At 37.3% G+C, this 22138-nt stretch overlaps 1 protein-coding gene across 3 annotated transcripts in view; it reads left to right on the forward strand.

Moving 5' to 3' along the window:
- Nucleotides 1-22138, forward strand: part of DOCK10 (dedicator of cytokinesis 10) — a gene marked incomplete at its 3' end in the record, with an annotated part of 192013 nt that overhangs the window by 26953 nt on the left and 142922 nt on the right. For all 3 annotated transcript variants that reach the window (XM_036755279.1, XM_036755281.1, XM_036755280.1), the window contains 1 exon segment: nucleotides 11614-11703. In XM_036755279.1, the coding sequence (XP_036611174.1) occupies nucleotides 11614-11703 (90 nt within the window).

Raw genomic sequence — 22138 nt, forward strand, 5'->3', positions numbered from 1 at the left:
GTAAAATGATTGGATTGCTTTAAGAATCAGACTTTGTGCTGTGTATATGAACAGTCTAAATGTATCTACTCCTGCAATCCTGAATGAGTACATCAAGAGAATGATGTTAACATTATCTTAAATTGCTGTTTTAGGGACAATCTTTGTTCCTTGGATGATTTTAGTCTTCCTTACCTTCCTTTAAATCCCAAGTAAAATTTGGTCTTCACAGGAAGGCTGTCCTAACCCCACTTAATTCCAGTGCCTTCCCTCTGTTAATTATTTCCTATTTATCCTGCATATAACCTTCTCTCTGTGTGTGTGTGTGTGTGTGTGTGTACGTATATATATACATTTATATATACATATATATATACATATATGTATTTGTTTATATGTGGTCTCCCCTACTAGATGATAAGCTCCTTGAGGGCAGCAAATGGGGTTTTTGCCTCTTTTTGCATCCCCAACACTTAGTATTGAGCCTTCCACATAGTAGACACTTAATATTTATCGATTGATCAATAGTCTCCTAAGGGCAGAGTGAGTGAATCACAAGTGTATTTCACTACCAGCTTATGTGCCATCCTCAGTTGTGACTTTGTTAAAGAGTGAAAGATGATATGACTCTGCTCTCCTCCATTGCTGAAAGCCTTGATGAATTAATGAAGAAACTTCCATTTTTGGCATGTAGTATTTTGTATTATGGTTTAGCCATGTTGAAGGGTTGTCACATGGCAGTCATCATGGTCTTAGTTTGGATAACTGTTGGAAAGCTGTGTACTTTAAGGACAGACTTGTTCTGCTCAATTCCAGAAGGCAAGACTGAAAAAAATGGGTAGATGTTGAAGAAAGGCAAATTTTAGGCTTGGTTTCAATGTGAGAGTGGTTTTGACTTCACCCTTACATAAAGAAAAACTTCCTAAAGAGTGGAACCATAAACAAGAGGAATGGGCTACTAGGGGAGGTAACAGAGTTTCCTCTCACCCTGATGTCCATTAAGCAGAGTCTGAACAATCACTTACTGACCGTATTTTTCTGTGCCTAATAATAGTAGATGCTAGATAAATGTGTTTTCATTCATTAATACTGAATAGAGAATTCTTATTCAGGTGCTATTGGACTAGATGGCCTGAGTGGTTCCTTCCAGTCCTAGGACTCTGTGATTCTGATGTTGTATTTTGTCTATCCCTCAATTAGTTTGTAAGGTCCATGAGGACAGGTCCATGCTCTCACTTTATACTCATTGTTTCCTCTGGATGTTCATTATCAATGCCTTTAAAATCTGCATCTCCCTTAGCACCAAACACAGGAATTTTTATAGAGTGATGACTCAGTAAATGGTAGTTGATTGAACTGATACCCAACAGACTGAACCAAAAGGGAGTAAGTAGAATTAGGGGTATGAAATAAGCATGACCATCCTTAGTCAATTGATAGTTTCCTTTAGGAAAGATAAGTGACCTAGGTCAGAATCTTGTTCACTTCATTTGTACTCTATCACACAGAAAATATTATTCTACTCTGACATAGTATAGTCTAAGCTCTATTTCCATTATGATTCTGAGAGCACTTGACTGAAATTGTCATGCAAAAACTCTCCCAGTAGGATTTAGTCATAAAGAACAGTGGAAAAAAACAATAAACACACTTTTCAGTTTGCTTTCTTGCCTTTCTTTTCAAAGTTGTTTTCTTTTTCACATTTCAATTTTTTATTTATTTAGTTTTCAACATTCACTTTCACAAAATTTTGAGGTCCAAATAGTCTCCCTATCTCTCCCCTCCCTCCACTCCATGGCATTGCATTCTGATTACCCCTTCCCTGAATCTGCCTTCCTTTATATCACCCCCCCCAATTCTCTTATCCCTTTCTCTTTCTATTTTCCTGCAGGGTAAAATAGATCTCTATACCCCATTGCCTTATTTCCGAGTTGTATGTAAAAACAATTTTTAATATTCGTTTTTTAAAACTTTGCATTCCAAATTCTCTCCCTTGCTCCCTCCCCACCCACCTTCATTGAGAAGGCAAGCAATTTGACATAGGTTATACATGTGTAGTCATGTGAAACACTTCCGTAATAGTCATGTTGTGAAAGACTAACTATATTTCCCTCCATCCTATCCTGCCCCCATTTATTCTATTCTCTCCTCAAAAGTGCGTTCTCAAAAGTGTTTGCTTCTGATTACACCTTGATTAACCCATGTCACTATTGTCATCTAGTCTACATCTTTCCATCTCATCCATAAGAACAGCATGGAGACTCTCAAACTCTGATGAAACCCAGGTAATTTCTTTCAATAGGCTAGTAACCATCAAAAGAGGACCAGAGTTAGACTGTTTCATCCTGTTCTTCTCAAAGCCATGCGGAATCTTTAAAATTGCCAATTCCTTTTGAGATGCTCAATAATCATGCCTTTGATGATACATTTTAGAATTTTGCCAAGAATCAAAATCAAACTCCCTGATAGCTGCAGACCCAATTCTTACCTTTTTTGAAAACTCAACAAATTTCCTTTCTCTAGCATCTCTTCCAGCCCCTGTAATCTTTTAACTATCACTAACAGAGACTCAGCAATCACATTGCTAGATCTTTTCATCCCCTGGATGTGGTTCAGCTGGCTCTGTGTCTTAAAGGGAAGCTAGATGTTCTCTTGCTGTCACTCTACTTACTTGGGGATTTCAACTCTCCATTAGCCATTTTTGTTTTGTTTCTAATCCAAAGATTATCTTTCTTGCCAAAAAAAAAAAAAACAAAAAAGCAAAAGGAGAACAAAATTTGAGTAGGTTCACCCAGTTGGTACAGGGGATAGAGCGTTGAGTGGGGAGTCAGGAAGATCTGAGTTCAAATTTGAGCTCAGATACTTACTAGCTATGTAACCCCAGGCAAGTCACTTAACCACTCCCTGCCTCAGTTTCCTCAGCTGTGAAATCAGTCTCATAATAGCACCTACCTACCTTTTGAGGACCAAATGAGATAATATTTGTAAAAAGCTTAACACAGTGCTTGGCACATATTAGGTGCTTAATAAATGCTTATTCCTTTCCCCACTTCATTATCAGTTATCATCATCCTATTGATGCCAAACTGCAGGCGCATCTTTCTTTGTCTTCCTCTTTTTTCCAACATACTTTAAAAGCAAACAAACAACTTTTTGTTGTCCTTAACTTTCCTTACCATTCTCAGGCAATGCTGAGTGTTACCATTCCTGACATCATTCTTATAGGGCAATGCTGTGCTTTCATATTTATCCTCCAGAACCTGCCCTTGCATCCATCTTATCATCTTCAGTCTATTATGCAAGTAGTAAATACCTATTAATCACCAACTATATGCCAGGTACTTGTGCTGTGGGCTGGGGTCATAAATACAATGAACGGTGAACTAGGGATCAGGAAGGCAATGAATGCCTTTGAAAAGTAAAGATGCCACGTTTACCAGATTTGTAGATTTTAGCTATTGCTAGAGATTTAATGAAGGTATGGACTATAGAAAAACTACTGCTCGTAGATCAGTTCGCCCTGGACAGCATCAATAATGTCCTCTTCAAATATGAAAACTCATACTGTTCTGCCCAAGGACTGGATGATTTGTGGACTTCTGGTAATCTATAACGAAGCATTTTCTGTACTTACAAATATTTAGGATTCTACTGTTTGGTATAACTCTAATTTTATTTGGTTTGATATTGAGACTAATTGAATTACTGATGATAAAATAATAGTGACAAATTGTGATTGCTAAAAGTAAACAGCAAAGGGGAATTCTAGAACTGAGAGTCCTGAGTCATTCTATAGGAGGAAGGAGAATGACTTCATTTTTTAACCAGTGGAGCGAAATGTTCTTGGGGTTCCACCCCCACCTTCTGCTTTTCCTATTGATTCACTGCATATTATTATAGAGTTGAATTTCTTTCTGATGTTTCTACTTCTGCAGCTGTAAAACAAGCTTTTAAGGTTTACTTAGCTCATAGATGTTAGCACCACTTAAAATATTTTGCAAAGATAGTCATCTTGATCGAGTTAATTTCTTGAAGAGAGCATTATGCCAAGTGACCAGTTAGAAGATATTGACTATGCTTAGGCTGTTTTCTATTATAGGCTGTGTCCACTAGAACATGGTTAGAGTAAGATACCCAGTGGTCTGTAAGGGACCTCACAGATCATGGAATCTAATCCTCTCATTTTACAGTTGAGCAAACTGATACCCAGTGAGGCTGGTGAGTGATTTGTCTACAATGAAATAACTAGAAAGTGGAAGAGCTAGAGGAACAAGCTGGGCAATTTGGAAGAAGGCATTAACTTTTTTTTTCTTTAATTCATCTATATAGCCAGTTGAAAATTAGTACTCAATTGAAGTAAAAGAACCTAATGAAGATTATATTGTTTATGGACCACTCCAAAGTATCTGTTTTAACAATTCAGCAAAATATTAAGTGCTTACTAAGGGTCAAGCAGTGTACTAGACATATGGAACCAAAAGATGATCGATTAAGCAATCCTTACCTCCAGGGAGCTTATAGTCTCAAGTGTTTATTGAATATCTCCTACGTACCTAATACTGCTGCATGCTGTGAAGATACAAAATAAACATTGAGTATAATCCTATGTGTATATATATATATATATATATATATATATATATATATATATATATGTGTGTGTGTGTATGTGTATGTGTATATGTATGTATGTGTACACACACATACATATATCTCTATATATGTCTATATGTTTATATACACACAAAATAATTAAGGAACAAGGCAATAAATAAAATGATGTGGTTAAACTAAATTATCTTTAGGTCCCTTCCATCTCTAAAAGAAATTATAAAATCAAATGATCATTGTTGTTCAGTGGTTTCCAAATCTTTATGACCCCATTTGGGGTTTTCTTGGCAAAAATACTAGAGTGGTTTGCCATTTTTGTCTCCAGCTCATTTTACAGATGAGGAGACAGATACAAACAGGGTTAGATGACTTGCCCAGGGTCACAAAGCTAGTAAGTGTCTGAGGCTGGATTTGAACTCAGGAAGATGGGGTCTTCTTGACTTCAGGCCTGGAACCCTACCCACTGTACCACCTAGCATTCCCAATTAAATAATAGGTTATCACAATGGAGAAAGCCTGATAAAAGTTGAGAGAATTCAGAGTTCCATGTGGTCTGAAATAGTTGGGGTAGAGATGAAACTTAAGGCAAACTTGAAGAGTGGAAAGGAGGCAGGATTTAGACATCTGGGGGAAAGGAAAGAGCACATTCCTCATAGGAGGAATAAAAAAGAATAAAATCATAGATGTGAAAATGAGCAAGCCTGTAGGAAGGTGTTTATGCACCAACCCAGGGAGCATGCTACAACATTGCAACAGCCTGGTGTCTTGAAGGCTCTCCTCCCATGAGATCAGGAAACTTCCCATTATGAAAGCCTTCTGATTGACCTTTGTCATATGGCATGGTCAGACTTCTCAAACTCCAAGCATTAATGCCAATTTATTAGCATTTCCTTGACTTAACCTACCACTTTTCTCCCAAAGAGCCCCAGACTTTTTTGATGATGATGATAATGATAATCTCCATTATCTTCATATCTCTATGAGGAGATGAGAAGCATTTTATACTGATTAGGTGACTTGACAAGGGGCTAATACAGCTGGTCGGTAACAGAGCTGAGACATCATTTAAGGTTCCCAACACTCAGTCCTCTGAGGGGGACACAAGGGCACATTGTTGATAGGATCCTAGCAGAAGTGGAAGAATATTTCTTGGTCAAATTATCTGTCTTTAACTCATTTAATTAGCCCCTTGTTTCTTCTTCCATGTCATTTCTGTGTTCAATAAGTTATTCCAAAGTACTATCACTTAAATAACAGTGACACTTATATAACTGCAAAATACTTCCTTTCTCTCCTCTCTCTCTCTCCTCTCCCCTTCCTCCCCCCCACCCCCACCATTTTGCAGATGAGGAAGTTGAGTCTTAGGGAAATTAAATGACTTGACCATCACACAGCTAGGCAGTTCTGAAGTCAACACTTGAATTCAGATCTTCTGGCTTCAAGACCAATGATCTTTCCACTCTGTCATACTGTTTCTCAAATCATAATAAAATAATAATGATAATGATGCCTAATGTTTACATAGAATTTTCAGACTCGCAACATTCTTTGCATAAGTTATCTGATGACATTGTGTGGGTAGGTGCTATTTTTAGCCCTATTTTATAGGGGAGGAAACAGAGGTGAGAAGAAGGTAAATGGCTTGTGTAGGGTTACAAAGGGAGGTGTGGGCTCCAAACTCGGGTTTTCTGGACTCCAAATCTAGAAATGACCATCTAAGTGGATTTGTTAACAGGAAATATCAGCCCCTCTGAATTGGGAGTGCTTGTAGGAAGGAAGTTTAGATCAGAATTGAGGCCATGATCTGAGCCTAAATAGTTTCCTGATTCCAGGTTCTTTGGCTTCTCCAGCAAGACCTAAAAGCTTTAAACACCATCATTTGCTTCCACTCTTTGAACAAATGTAGATTGTAGCTTCAGAGGAAGCCTTCTCAGCCCTGGTGTGGAGGAGGGGAAATATAAGGGGAGGGGAACAAGTGGCTTTTCCTCATGGGCAATGATGGTCCTTTGGTGGACTGAGAAACAGCCCTCACATGTTTGAATGACATCTTACCTAATCACCTCGACCAGAAGATTTATGCTGTATGTGACAAAGACCCTCAGAACAAACATGAGGGCAAGAAGAGAGGACCATAAATTCACAAGATAGAACCAGCAAAAGTCTGGATTGCAATCAATTTCAAAAGTATATTCAAACAGTCTACATTTACCTGAATGAAACCTGATTCTTTCTGTCTCTGTCTGTCCCTGACTTTCTCTCTCTCTGTCTTTGTCTTTCTGACTCTCTCTTTGTCTGCCTCTGTCTCTGTCTCTCTGCATCTCTCTGTCTCTGTTTCTCTGTCTTTGACTGTCTCTCTCTCTGTCTCTGACTCTCTCTCTCTCTCTCTCTCTCACTGTCTTTCTCTCTGTGTGTCTCTGTCTCTGACTATCTCTCTCTATCTCTCTGTCTCTGTCTCTCCCTGTCTCTCTCTCTCTCTCTCTCTCTCTCTCTCTCTCTCTCTCTCTCTCTCTCTCTCTCTCTCTCTCTGTCTCTCTCCCTCCCTCCCTCTCCCTCTCCCCTTCTTAAACTCCATCACCAAAAAAGGAGCCAGGCTTAAGTTTTCAGTGTAGCCCATGACCTGTTTTATATCCACTGAGCCATTTTAATTATCAACCAAAGGGTTTATAGCACAGAACAGGAAGTCTGTTGTGGCCAAGGCACTTTCTAGTGGTCAGAAAGCATCCAGTTCTCAGAAAAGCAATTCTTTGCAATCTTATTAATACCGTTAACAAATGTCTTCGCTGGTTTAACCTTTTCCTGCCTTGATTTCTGAGGGGTATTTAAAAAGTCTTAAAAACTGTGAAAATGTTACCCTGATTCCTGAAATTATGACTTCCTTTGAGCTGAGGCAAACGTTGCTATCCCTACCTACACAAAAAGATATAAGCTTTTGTGTTGCTCATTCCTTTATTTTAGGTTCCTTTGTGTTCTGGGCAAGATATTAAATGCCCAGTAATTGCATGTGTACAGTAAAAGAATGGCCTTCATCACACAGATGTGTGGGTGTGCCTGTGTTCTGTGGCTATTTAGTCTGTAGGAACTGAACCATATTTGATAAGTACTAATCATTCTGAAACAGACATAGCCAGTGCACATCTAAGAAGGCAGCTCCATAGAAAGGAGGATGTGGTCTTCAGCTCCCAAATTTAAGAGATGCCTTTTGAATAGGAATAATCTTTGCATGCAACTTACTGACAGGTTCATGTCCTCAGGAGCCAGAGGCTTCTACAAGAATCATAGTGGGAGAAAGAGGGAAGGGTTTTGAAGCAAGGGAAACAGGGTTTTTTCATTGGTACACTCCCCTCTATGATGCTTTATTTTCTGTAGGTGTGTTCTTTGAAAAGCCATAAATCCAGATTATTGCTAAATAGAAAACTGAATTTTGAACTACAGTAACATATCACCTGGCCTGAAATCAGATACCTGGCAAATGTATCTATCTAAGAGATAGACCCCTACAAAAAGCTTCTTAAGAGCCCAAAGAGATCTCATCAAGTCCATGCACCTAAACTCATGCATTTTTCTTTTGAGGAAAGTTCCCCCAGATTCACAGCGTCTATTTATTCCTATTTTGCATACAGTTTTAGCACTCTTGCTTATCTACTTCCCAAGACCATAATAGTTAAGAGGTAGCAAATTAGAAGAGAGACAGGGGATGTTATTGGTGGCACCCTGAGGGACAGTGAAAAGCAACAGCTGATAGCGTGACAATGACAAAAATATTATATTAGCAAAATCAAAACTATCACTATGTTATAATTTAGATTATAACTGATATTTATTAGGAGGTCATCAAAAAGATTATTCACTCTATTTAGGAAATATATGATATATTTTAGGAACATTTCTACCCAATATATGATATATTTTAGGAACATTTCTACCCAATGTATGGTATATTTTAGGAACATTTCTGCTTATTTTTTTTAAATTGCTGCTTAAATGAATAAGCCTTCAACTATCTAAAACCTGAGTTTTTTGGCTATCTGAAGTTTTATCTGTACTTATCTCTCTACCTCCCCATCTTTTATTAGCAAAGAATACAGGCTCCATGCATCTTAAGATTATGAAATTTTTCTAACATACCGGAAAGCAAGAGTGTGTGTGTGTGTATGTATATGTATAATTATGTATATGTATATTTATGTATATGTATGTGTGTATGTATGTGTGTGCATAATATATGTATATATTATGTTGTATGTATATGTATGTACACATGTGTGTATAATGGATACATGTATGTATATAATGTATATGTGTCTATATAATATATTATATACAATACATATACATGTGTATGTACATGCACGTGCATATACACATGCATATACACATACACACATGTAGATATACATGTGCATGTAGGTGTGCATACACACATCCACACATAACCCAGCTATTATCTGTCTTGGCAAGGAGACAAAGCCTAGATAATAGAAACTTTCATTGAATCCAACAATCACTATTAGACATTATTTAAGCTCCTCCCCCATCAAAACATTAAACAGAATTATCTGACAAAAAAAAGCAAAATTTTCCGCCCTGTGTTTTCTCACCATGTATTTGTTATACATCCTTCCTGAAGGAAGAAAAGTACCCTCTCTTTTTGATTTTATGCTCCATTGTGCTTTGAGTGGGAAGAGGATGTCAAGAAGCATTCACACATATTCAAATCTGACTGATGAGTGGCCTATGATTTCTCCTTGACCTCTGAAATTTTAAGTATTGGTCCCTGATCACTAGGTCCCCTGGAGTTCTATTCAGTTTGTAAGGCAGTTTCAGTCCAAATGGCACCATGATGTCCTTGCTACTCATTTTTCCACCAATCAATATTTATATAACTTTGCTTCTAAAGCAGTTTCTCCATTTTTTCTTTCTATGTCACTAACAACTTATAGGCCCTGCCATTATCCTCCTTCCCCCATGACACACTTATTTCCAAAGAATTATGAGGAGGAATAGTGACAAGAGGTGGGGATTAAGTGTCAGACTCCATAAAAGGAATAATGCAGTACCATTTCTATCTCCAAATCTCTTGTCTCCATCTCCTTCTCCAGTGTTTAGCTACTTTCAAAAAGGAGTCCATGAAGTATTATTTTTTTTCATTTTAAAAAGGATCCATATTTTAAAAATTGGGAAACAGACTCAGGCCAGTGAAATTATATTTGCACTACTCATTAGGAATCATAGGAGTCTGGATTTAGAGCTTCAAGTGATCTTAGAGCTCATCAAGTTCAGCCCCCTCATTTTACAAACAAGAAAGTGACTTAGCCCAAGGTCACACAGACTGTAGTCAATTGTATCCCTCTCTCAGAATGAATTCTAGTGTAAGGAATATGCTGCCTGTGTAAGATACGTATCCACATGGGATGTACTGAATGTTTAGACAGACCGCTCAAGGGGAGACATTGATAGCTATCTCGGGATTCTTACTCACCCCTCTGCAAGGGAGACTATAATTCCTGGCTGTAGAGGAGCAAGAGAATGGTCCATAATTATGACTGCCTGCTCTGTACCACTCTGAGAAAGAGGTACCAGACTAGAATTAGATTTATCTGGTTGATATCCCTGGCTGCTATCACTTAAAGGGGAGGGAGGATAGCCATTAACTTAACTCACCAGTTTGACTCCTTCCTACCAAATGCTAGTTATACAAAAGATCATTGCAAATAGTGACCAATGAGTACACCAATTTATCCAAGAAAATAGAAAAATCAGAAAAGTTATACATATTAGAATGTACCAGAAAATGCAAAATGATAGGTAGGAGTGAGATGAGATCACATTCAACCAAGAGAGGGGCCGCTATCTCACCCAAGGGGAAACTCTCCAAAATTTCTAGGGAAGCAAGCTAGAAATCAAGGACATGTTGAAGAGCCACCTCCGCCTACATGTCTGCAGTAGAGTCTTTCTCTTTGCTTCTGCTCTGAAGAGATTCTGGAACCACATGAGTCTCAAAGAAGGAATGAAAAATGTCTCATTTCCAAAGTTCTCATACCAACTCTGTTCTTCATGTAGTCACATGAGATTGTGTCAGCCCTCCAATTAAGAGACTTGCATGCAAAATGCTCCAAACTGGAAACTCGGGTTATGTTAGAAAAACCTGTCATAAATAGTAAGGTTAAACAGATTTCATCAGAGCATGGGGTGTGATCAAGAAAAAAGATATGGGCTAGTGATGTAACAAAACTGAGATTTCACTAGTGAACAACCCACCTGCCTCATTACTACCCAAATTTGAGCTTATTATCTTTCTCGATATGCCAAAGATATCAAGACAATTCAAGGAAGAAAGGCTCCTAGCATGTTGGGTGGACACCTGGCAAATTTATGGAGGGAAGTGAAGAAGAAGAAGAAGAAGACACATTAATTATACTTATAAGACATAATAATTTTATGCATAATTGTATAAATAATTCTAACTATTTTATATTTATAATTTCTATTTTAAATTAAATATTTATTAAATTAAATATTTAAAATTAAATATTTATTAACTATAAATGAATATAATTTGCATACTCTATTATATATCATATGCCTATTATAAACTCATGTAGCTTGTATAAATTAAATGTTTATATCCTAATTTAATACATTTATAATTTATTTTATTAGTAATAATAACAATAATCATCATAATAATAACGGTATATCATTTTCAGGTTTGAAAATCACTTTACAAATATCCTATTCTATCCTCACATTAATCCTGGCAGGTAGCTGCTTTTATTAATCCCAGTTTATAGATGAGAGAAATGAGACTGGTAGGGTTTAAATGATTTGCCCAGGGTGATACAACTAGAAAGTGTCTGAGGTCAAATTTGAACTAAGGTCTTCTTGACTCCAACTCCAACACTCTAGACCCCTTTAATTCTTTAATGTTATTATGCTTATATTCAACCCATTTCGTATTAGGAAGAAGGTAGATCTTTCTTGTTTTGTGTCAGTTACCTTAATATCTTTCTTTTTCTGTTTTAGACAGCCACAATTTCTTGGGATATCCAAACACTGTATTCGACTGTGCCAGAAGATGCCGAACACAAAGCAGAAAATTTATTTGTGAAAGAGGTAACTATGAAGTGGCTAGCTGTCTACTAATTTAGAAAACTTTCGCCTCTGTTCTCAATACAATTTGTCACCTAATTAATGCTTTTTTCATATTAGGTAAGAACCTCTAAGCACTGTGATTCCCTGATGATTTTAAAGGAATAATCCTCTAGCCTGTCTCATGACATAGTCACATTTAGAATTATATAATATAAATTTTATGTAATTTTATTTCATACAAATTTATTTAATATAAATTTTATATCACTTAAATTTACTTTATAAAAATTTGTATTATATAATTTATATTAATGGAACGTAAATTATATAATATATAAAATACGTTTCTATTTATTTATATTACATCCTCTTATTTGGGCTTTTCTTAATTTACTGGTAATTTTTTCCAAGCAAACATTTTTTCAGCCTGACTCAAAGTCTCAGTCTGGAGAAATGTTAAAATGTTCACATTTAGAAATGGGGGTGAAGGCAGAGTCATATAGCCAAGTTATTGAAATTGATTCACTTCTCAGGCTCTCACTTTCCTCATGTGCAAAATATGGTTAGATTCAGTATCTCTGAGGCCCCTTCTAGCTCTAAGTCAATTGTTCCATAAGCTCACAAATTTGACCTTTTTTTAGCAATGTGATAGATCACAAGTTCATAGATTTTAAGTTGGAAAGAACCTTAGAGATCATCTAATCCATTCCCCTCAGTTCTGAGGTGAGAAAACTAGAGAGAGAGGTTAGGGGACTTACTCAAGGTCATGCAGAGATAGGAAGAAAACTGGGATTTGAATCCACGTCCTCTGGCTCCAAATTCAGTGCTCCATCTGCTGGGTTACAGGATAAATGAGGTCTAAATTATGGAAAAGTCTGAGTAATAAAGTATCCTGAAGAAAAGTAATTTATTACTTTTGAGTATTAACATGAACTAATGGTAGAGCGCTTCTGTGCCCCTTTCTAATGAATGAATAAGATCCATTTATGAGTAGCATCTGTTTCCTTGTAATTAATATAAATTTTCTCTCTTAAAAGAGCTTATTTTCTTAACTTAATTAAATTTTTTCCTCTATAAGTATATTAACATGTATAAAGTATATTTGAATAAATTCAGTTCAATTGAACATATTCAAAATATTTAAAGTTTGAATTAAATTGGAATAAATATATTAATTTTAAAGATTAAAATTTTATCTATTTAAAATTATTTAATTCAATTATACATTGAATATATTTATAAATATTCCAATTTTAATATATCAAATACATAATTTCCCCATAAGTATATACTCATAATAAAATTATAGGAAATTTTGCATATATTTCTAGAAGACATTCAAAATTATATGTTTCTATATTATGGTTTTTTGCTTTTCAAAACTTAGTCTAGCCTAAGGTAAATTTGACGCTACTGACCACCCTCATCATGTCTAAAACTGAACTTTCCCCTATCTTTCTGCTAAACCTCATGTCTTCCAATAGGTAGTGCCTATTTCTTTCCAAAGCACCACTTCCCATTAACAATGTCCCAGCGATATCCTTAATCCCTGGCTCTCTGTTACACTACAGATCTAGTCAGTTGCCCACTCTTGCCTTTTCTACCTTCACAACATCATGCACATAATCCCTTCTCTTTACTCACACAGCTCCCACCTTGATTCAGGTCCTCATTACTCCCTAGATTATTGTAATTGCCTTGTAATTGTTCTTTCTGCTTCAAGTCTCCAGTCCATTGTACACAGGACTGCCAAAGTAATCTTCCTTAAGCATGATCTGACCGCATCTCTGCCCTATCCAACCAACTCAGTGCTTTCCTTTTGCTTTGAGGATAAAATAAAAAGTCCTCTATTTAGTATTCAAAGACCTATACGACCTGTACTTCTGGCCTCGTTGGACATTACCACCTTCCTACAGTCTGTAATCCAGCTGAACTGGCTTTCTCTCTGTTCCTCACACATGCCACTCCGTCTCTCATTGCTCTCTACTCCCCATGCCTGGCATGCATTCCATCCTTATTTCTACCTCTTAGAGTCACTCTTCCTTGACGTTGCAGCTCAGGCAAAATTATCAACATGAATAGTTTCCTTATCCTACCCCAAATGCTGTGTGGTCATTATTGTTCAGTCATTTCAGCTATGTCCGAATCTTCGTGACCTCATTTGGGGTTTTCTTGATGGAGATAATGGAGTGATTTGCCATTTCTTTCTCCAGCTCATTTTACAGATGAGGAAACTGAGGCAAACGGGATTAAGTAATTTGCCCAGGGACACACAGCTTGTAAGTGTCTGAGACTGGATTGGAACTTAGATCTTCCTGACTCCAGGCCCAGAACTCTATACACTGTGCCACCTAAAACTACCTTGTTTTAGGCTATTTTGTATACCTTACATTTATTAACTTTCCATTCATGCTGTATATATTTTATATGTACTTATCTCCTCCGTTAGAATGTAAGCTCATTGTAAATATAAATTATTTCATTCTTCATACTTATATTCCCAGAGGCTAACACAGTACCTGGCACATAGTAAGCATTTCATAAATGGTTGATGATTGATTGAGTGACTGATTTAGTATAATCTGAATTTACTTATTCAATTCCATCTGTGAGAATTGGATGCCACCAGTGTGCAACCTGCCAGACCCTCAGTATTGAAATAATTATCAGTGTAAAGTTGATATTCTCCCAAGTAGATCTAACCAAAGATACTTTTATCTCAAGTTTACCTTCACTATTTTTTGTATTGGTGCATATATTATGCACTTGTTTAAGAAGGTCCAAAGCCATGGGTTTTATTACTCATCTAGTAATGCTATCCTGAGGGCCCCCCAATACAGGAGAACACAAGGCAGTCATTCCAGTACTCCACTATGCAGAGCTGCACTGCCCTGCCCTGGAAAGGTCTCACCTGGCTCTCTTCTCCCTCCCTCTTGGCAAAACATTCATATTTGCAGTAGTTAAAAAGCCATCCTTAGAAAAACTAGTCCTGAAGTCCATGCAAGTTGTTTTTAACAGGATTAACTAGAGGGAGAAATAATAGGGCCCTCTTCACAGTTGTTGGTAACCTGCTGGATTCCTGCCCCATACCTCAAATGCCTGGCCATCCTTGGTAACATTTTAAGAAATCAGTAATTGATAAGAATATTAAATATTGGCTGATCTGGGAGCAAGCCCAAATAGAAGCTTCCTAAATATGTTTCCCACAAGTCAAAAGTCAAGAATTGTTTCATGTGTGTCTTTACATCCCAGCGCCTAGACTGGGGGTGGGGAACCTGCAACCTCAAGGTCATATATGGTCCTCTAGGTCCTCCAGTGTGGCCCTTCAATCCAAACTTCACAGAACAAATCCCTTTAATAAAAGGATTTGTTCTGTAAAACTTGGACTGCGTCAAAAGGCTACACCTGAGGACCTAGAAAGCCACAGGTTCCCCACCCCTGCAGCCTAGACCAGAGTAGGAGCTTAATAAATGCTTATTGAATGAATAAATGAAAATTATCCCCATCCTTTGTACATTTCTGTCTAACCTAAGAGTAGGAAAGTCAAGATTTCCTCTTATTCTATTGATAAAAATGTCCCATGAGACAGAATCAAAAGCTCTCATTCATTTTCTTCACTCTTATCTCTTAGCCATGTCAGTCAATTAGTGAGACATTCAATTGATCTGACATGAACCTTCTTAACCAGGTTTGTGGATTACTCCTGGTATCTTGTCATTTTCTTATAAATGCTTGGTAAATCATTTTCCTCTTCTTTTTGTTTGGGAAAATATATGCTCTGTTTCATCCTTCCTTCATCTAGGCGCAAGTGCCTGTCATCTTAAGTGCTGGCCACTATGATTTTCTGACCAGACTTGACCTTTTTTAAGAGGAGTTCATTTCATTCAAAATCCTTTCATTTCCAGTAGCTTCTTTAAAAATAGATACCAGAAAACTGTCTGTTTTCACTTTTTCATTGTCTCTCCTGTCCTCTCTTAGCTTATTATTTATAATCCTTCAGTCTCCCCTGCCTGGATAACTCCTTAGTCAATAAATCAACAAGAATTATTTTTTATATATCAGACAATGGGTTAGGTGCTGGGTATAGAAATAAGAAAATGAAATGCCCTGCCCTCTAGGAGCTTATATTCTTATGGACGAGAAAACATGCAAATATATAGGTTTATTCAGCACGTTTATTCAGAGGTTACATTGGAGAGGAGAAAGGGGTCAGGAAGGCCTTATATGGAAGGTACATTTGAACTGAGTCTTAAAGGAAATTTGATCAATGCTTGTTGAATGAATGAGCAAAACCCTCTGGCCGTCCTTTAGGCATTGGTGCCTAACCTAACAGTAGAATGGTCAAGATTCCATCTTCTTACCTTATTAATAAAAATTCTCCATGAGAAAAAACAACAACTCTCTCATTTTGTTTCACTCTTATCTATTACCCATGCCACTCTTGAATAGGAAGACATTTAATTCATCTTGGTGATTCCAAGAGCTGAAGGTGATGAAAGGAATGCATTTCAGGAATTGGAGGGGGGGGTCAGCCAGTGCAAAGGTACAGAAGGGAGACATAGACCCTTCCACCATCAAAAAAACCACTTCAATTCTGGGGCCTCTAGGGACTAAGCTTGGCAATCCTCTGTGGCTCTGGTTGGGTTCAGATTTTGAGGGGCTCTATTAAAGCATCTCCAAATGTTCTAATGAATCCTGATACTGACCTTTCAGTATGCTCTAGATTTCTCCCCAAAATGGCCTAATTCCCAATTAAGGAATTCCTAAATCCCCTAATTTCCCAAACCTGGCCTAATTCAAATTTACTTTAGTCTGGGGAATATCAGAGCTCCTGGGTTTGAGGGCGTAGCTCCATTACATTTAGCAAACTTTTTATTAGACCACCCTTCATAGGATCATAGATCTAGAATTAAAAGGAATCTTGTCTATCTCATTTTAATGATAAGGGAACTGGGACCCAGAGAGATTTAGTGACTCACCAATAGATAACAAGTGGCAAGGCTGAAATTCAAACTCGGGTCCTCTGATTCCAAATCTCATGCTCTGTCTATTGCACTTTGCTCCTTTCTTGTGCCATGTGAGTGTAAGGAGTCTACATGGGACTTACCACAAGGTAGAAGAGCCATTAGGGGCATGATTGCTAGGCAGCAAATAGGCGCAAATTCGATTTTAACAATTTCAGCCTTTTTAACTGTTCCCCACTTTGAGTGCCTGAGTTTCTTATCAGTAGTGATGAATAGTCTGATTTCCATACCAATGTTGATTTTTTTATTGGAGTTATTATTTTTTAAAAAAAAACAACCTTTTCCCCCTATTTTATGTATTATCATTCCGTGCTCCCCCACATGCCCATCAGTTAAGTAGGAGGCATAAACCCTTACATATGACTATTTTATTACTCCTAGCATACTTCAAAAATCAATGTTAGTTTCTCAAGTGGAATATTGTACTACTCCAAACACTAATTTTACTTTTCCCAGAATGATCTGGTTAGCACAAAATCTGGTTCATCCTATTTAACACCTATTTTGTTTAAGAGAATGACACTGGAAATTATGAAAGTGAAGGAGGCCAAGGATTTAACAACCAACAGCAAACAACAAATATTTATTAAATTCCTACTTTGCTTAAAGTATTGTGCTAGGAGCAGGGAATGCACAAATGGAAGACAGGTGCTTAAAATTTCATGGAGCAGTTAAAATTGAGCAATGAAAGGAGCAAAACTAAAGGGAATTTAAGTTGAGAAAGATCAGGTATAACTGATGTGATTAGGAAAGGTCATGGAAAGGCTTCATGAAAGAGACAGCAACAAGTGAAGATGAGGAGGGAAGGCTTTCTAGGCATGGGAGGTAGCCAATCAACTCAGTGGATGTGAGGGAATGGGGGGAAAAGAAGAGTGAGAAACCTGTGAGATTTCAAATTCAGGCAGTTAGTAGGAGGGCATTGTCATCAGCAAGAATTAAGAAGTTGGAGAAAAGGAAGGCTTAGAAGAGATAAACATGAGGTCAGTATTAGAAATGTTGAGTCTGAAAGACAAGCAGAAATGTTTAGCAGAAATTTGAAGATGAAGACTAGAGCTTGAGATAGATTATGGGTCTGAATATATAGGTTTGGGAATCTTCGCTTTAAAGAAGGTAATTAAATTGATGGGAACGAATGAGATCACTAAGAAGAGGAGTAGAGGTGAAGAAAAAAAGAGGACTAATGACAGATCCTTGGGAAGTAAATGCATTAAGGAATGGGAAAAGGATGACCAACTGCCAAAAGGTCCTGATTATAGAAAAGAACTAAACATCCCCAACTTTTTTCAACCACACTTCATGTGACATGGTCTCTAGACCACTCCCTGTCCCAGTTGCTGAAATATATTTCAGTTTGCCAATGTCCTTCTTCAGATGCTGTTCCCAGTACAGAAGCAAAAATGTTAACCTTTCTACTTTTGTTTTGCATCATTAACTTTAGACTCTTTCTGTGGTAGGGAAAGTGAATGCAGAAACAGTCTAACAGCCCTTTGGAAATGAGAAATAGGAAGTGCCGTCATTATCTGGAGCTCATAAATGGTATAAAATTAACATCTACAAAACATCCCCATGTGTGTTTTTTATTTGCTTTTTTTCTATGTCGAGACAGCACCACCTCCTCCCCCTGGGGTAAAATCAAAGGGACCTATAAATAGGTTGCATACTTCATACACAGAGTTTGTACAGCAAAATCTTCATTTTAATATACACAAAGGGAATATAGAAGGCAGGAAGCTCCACTCTCTAATTAAAACTGAGCTCTTGGTTTGGTTTCACTTGGCAAATCAACATAAGGAAGCAGAGAATCTCATGTATTGAACCCTTGAAGGTAGAACCACTGTGCCTGGGGACCACTAAGGCTGAATTAACCCCCACCCACTGCCAAAAAATACTTGTGGTGTAATAAAATAACAAATGACTATTCTCCCCAGTTGCTATGGTTCCTCTGAAGTTCCTAAAAATGCACATTGCAACAGTAGATAGAACATAGCACTAGGAGTCAAGAAGATCTGAGTTCAAATCTTGCCTCAGATACTAGCCTCTCTGGTCCTCAGTTTCCCTATCTGTAAGATGAGGATAATAATAGTCTTTACCTCACAGGATTGTTCCGAGGATCGAATGTAATACTATATGTAAAGAGCTTTGCAAACCTTAAAGTGCTATAAAATGATGTCATTATTATTATTATTATTTAATGAGCCATTTGAAGCATAAGGTTAAAAAAAAAAGCTACAAACACATAAGGAATTCCATTCTGCCATTGATCTACCACTTTCAGGGAATTCAGTGGCATCTAAAAGCACTGAAAGGTTCAAAGTGCAATGACTGTGCCTTGTCTCCTGTATCCACACTTGAGTGAGGTCAAGTTTTTTTTTTAATTTATTTTTTATTTTTAGTTTACAATACTCAGTTCCACAAGTTTTTGAGTTCCAAATTTTCTCCCTCTCCCTCTCCCTCTTCCTCTCCCTCTCCTCCCCTCTTCCCCCCAAGATGGTATGTAATCCGATATAGGTTCTACATATACCTTCACATTTAACTTATTTTCACAATAGTCAAGTTAGTTGTAAAGAAGAGTTATAACTAATGGAATGAACCATGAGAAAAAAGAAACAAAACCAAAGGAAAAAAGAGAGAGAGAGAGAGAGAGAGAGAGAGAGAGAAAGCAAATAGTTTGCTTCAGTCTGCATTCAGACTTCATAATTCTTTCTCTGGATGTGGATATCTTTTTCCATCATGAGTCTTTTGGAGTTGTCTTTGAACCTTGCATTGTGAGAGGAGCCACATCTATCAAGGTTAGTCATCACAGATACAATGTGTCTGTAATTGTGTATAATGTTCTCCTGGTATCTGTTCCCCTCACTCAGCATCAGTTCATATGTCTTTCCAGGTTATTATGAAGTCCATTTGCTCCTCATTTCTTATAGCAGAGTAAGGTCAAGTTTGATGCAATATGGCCCAATGGAAAGTGTGTTTTATAATCATGACCCAGTTTCATATCCTGGCTCTGCCAGTTGGTATTTATGTGACCTTTGGACAAGCCATTTGATACCTCTAGACCTTTATTTCCTCCTTTTGTAAAATAAAGGGTTTGGATTCTGGGTCCTCAATGGTCCTTTCAGGCCATAAATATGAAAGAGGGGTTCAATTCATTCTGCCTAGCCCTCAAAGGCAGAATTAGAACCAAGGCATGGCAGTTGTAGAGGGGCAGATTTCGACTCCATTTAAAGAAAAATTGTCCTATCAGAGTTATGACAAGTATAGTGGGCTGCCTGAGGAAGCTGTGGGCTCCTCTTTACTAAGGCTTTCAAACCATAGCTCTATGACCACTTTTTAGGGAAGTGTAGGTACAGGCTAGGCCAGATGATCTTGAAGGTCCCTTCAAGGTCTTTGATTCTGACTCACTAAAGCATTTCATCCTGAAGAGAGATATATCAGTGGGTTGAGGAAATGAGATGGAATCAAGAAGGCAGGTATCCTGGACCTAACTAACCACTCGGAAATAACAAGAACTAGTTAGCAGGCAGGCATAAACCAGGAACAGGCTAGACAAGGTGGTTATTTTTAAAGCTTCTTATCATGAGTCACAAGGCAATGGCAGGAAGATAACAGCCAACTAAATTATGAATCAATCAACCACCATTTTTAAGTACCTATTCTTTGCCAGGCACCTTAGTCAGTGCTGAGGAGACAAGGAAAGAGAATGAAACCAGTATCCAGTTTTAATCTTCCATAGCAGGAAAATTAAGGGAGCACCCTACTCCTGATCCAATGAAAGGAGGTAAACAGACTCTCATATTCAGCCACTGCCGGGAGGTCAGGGAGGAAGCATCTAGAGGTCAGTTAGATAACACTTTCAAAGCTAGAAATTACATAATTGTTCTTGGTCATGCATACTAAGTGATCCCTACAGTTGGAAGGGAGATTGTGTGGGAGTTCTGGAAATCCAATACTTTCAATCAGTCAATCAATGCATAAACAAGCATTTATTAGTGCCTACCACGTAATGGGCACTGTTCTCAGGAAAAATCTACAGCTAAAGCCCTAATTGGGGACAGAGAGGGAGGGGAAACCCAGCAGCTTCCCCTTACATTACTATAGACCCAGTTTAAAATTCTTAAGTGAAAGAAATAAGCACAGAGTCCAAAGTACAAATGAAGCTATGCCTTGACAACCCTCCTTTTTGTAGTTGATCTGACTTCTGTGTTAGAGGAGTCCTTAACCTTTTTATGTGTTTGTGTGTCATGGAACACTTGGAGAGTCTGATGAAGCCAATGGACCCCTTCTTAGAACACTATGTTTTAAAAATAAGTTTTTATTGAGATCTTTTTTTTTACAATAGCATAGTTTCCCCCAATACCCCTCCTTCTCCTTCTCTCAAAGAACTATCACAATTTGTATTTTTAAAAGCAAATTTGTAATAAATTTGTATTTTTATAACAATTTGTATTTTTTAAAAGCAAAAAAAGAAAGAAGAAAAAATCAGTGCAACTATTCAGTACATCAGAAAAAGTCTGAAAATATGTACAATGCATAACACTTGTGGATCTCGTATCTCTGCAAAGGGGTGGAATGGGGATGTTTTCTCATATCTTTTCTTTGGAGCCATGCTCATTTCTTATGACTTTGCAATAAAATAGTCCATGTTGGAGGGATTGTGGGAAGAGAGGCGCGTGTGCGCACACACACACACACACACACACACACACACACACATAATGAGTACAATCATTTTGGAAAGCAATTTGCAATTATGTCAATAAAATAACTAAAATGTCCATACCCTTTCACCCAGAAATTCCATTACTAGGCTTATACCCCTAGAAGGCCACTGATAAGAAGAAAATCCCTATCTACACCAAAATATTTATAGCAGCACTTTTTTGTGATAGCAAAGAATTGGAAACAGAGCATATGCCTGTCAGACAGAGAATGGATGAACAAATTATGGTATATTAATGTAATAGTATATTATTCTACCGTAAGAAATGATGAATGAGACAAAGAGAACCATGGAAAGGTCTACATGAACTGATGCAGAGAGAAGGAAGCAGAGCCAAGAAAACAAGAAATGATTACAACAATGTAAATAGAAAAAACAACCACAAAAAATCAGAATACTATTTTAAATGCATAAAATGAAGCACCCAGGATTGCAAAGGAAACCAATTATATGGAAATACAGTTATCACAATAACAAAGTTTCCAAGTGTCTTATGTCTGTCTACAGACCCTTTGGAGGTCCAGGTTAAAGATCTATGTCTTCCTTCTGGAAATTTTTTTTTTTAAATAAAGCTGAAAAATTATGGTCTTTGGTCTTTGCTCAGAGCCAGAAGACCTTGACATCACAACATATCTAAATCACAGCATAATAGGAATTTTACAGCTATGATTAAACCAGCAATTTCTTTATAAGCATACCCTTGGAGATGAATATG

This window comes from Trichosurus vulpecula, chromosome 4 (assembly GCF_011100635.1).
Source record: "Trichosurus vulpecula isolate mTriVul1 chromosome 4, mTriVul1.pri, whole genome shotgun sequence".
NCBI classification, from domain to species: Eukaryota; Metazoa; Chordata; class Mammalia; order Diprotodontia; family Phalangeridae; genus Trichosurus; species Trichosurus vulpecula.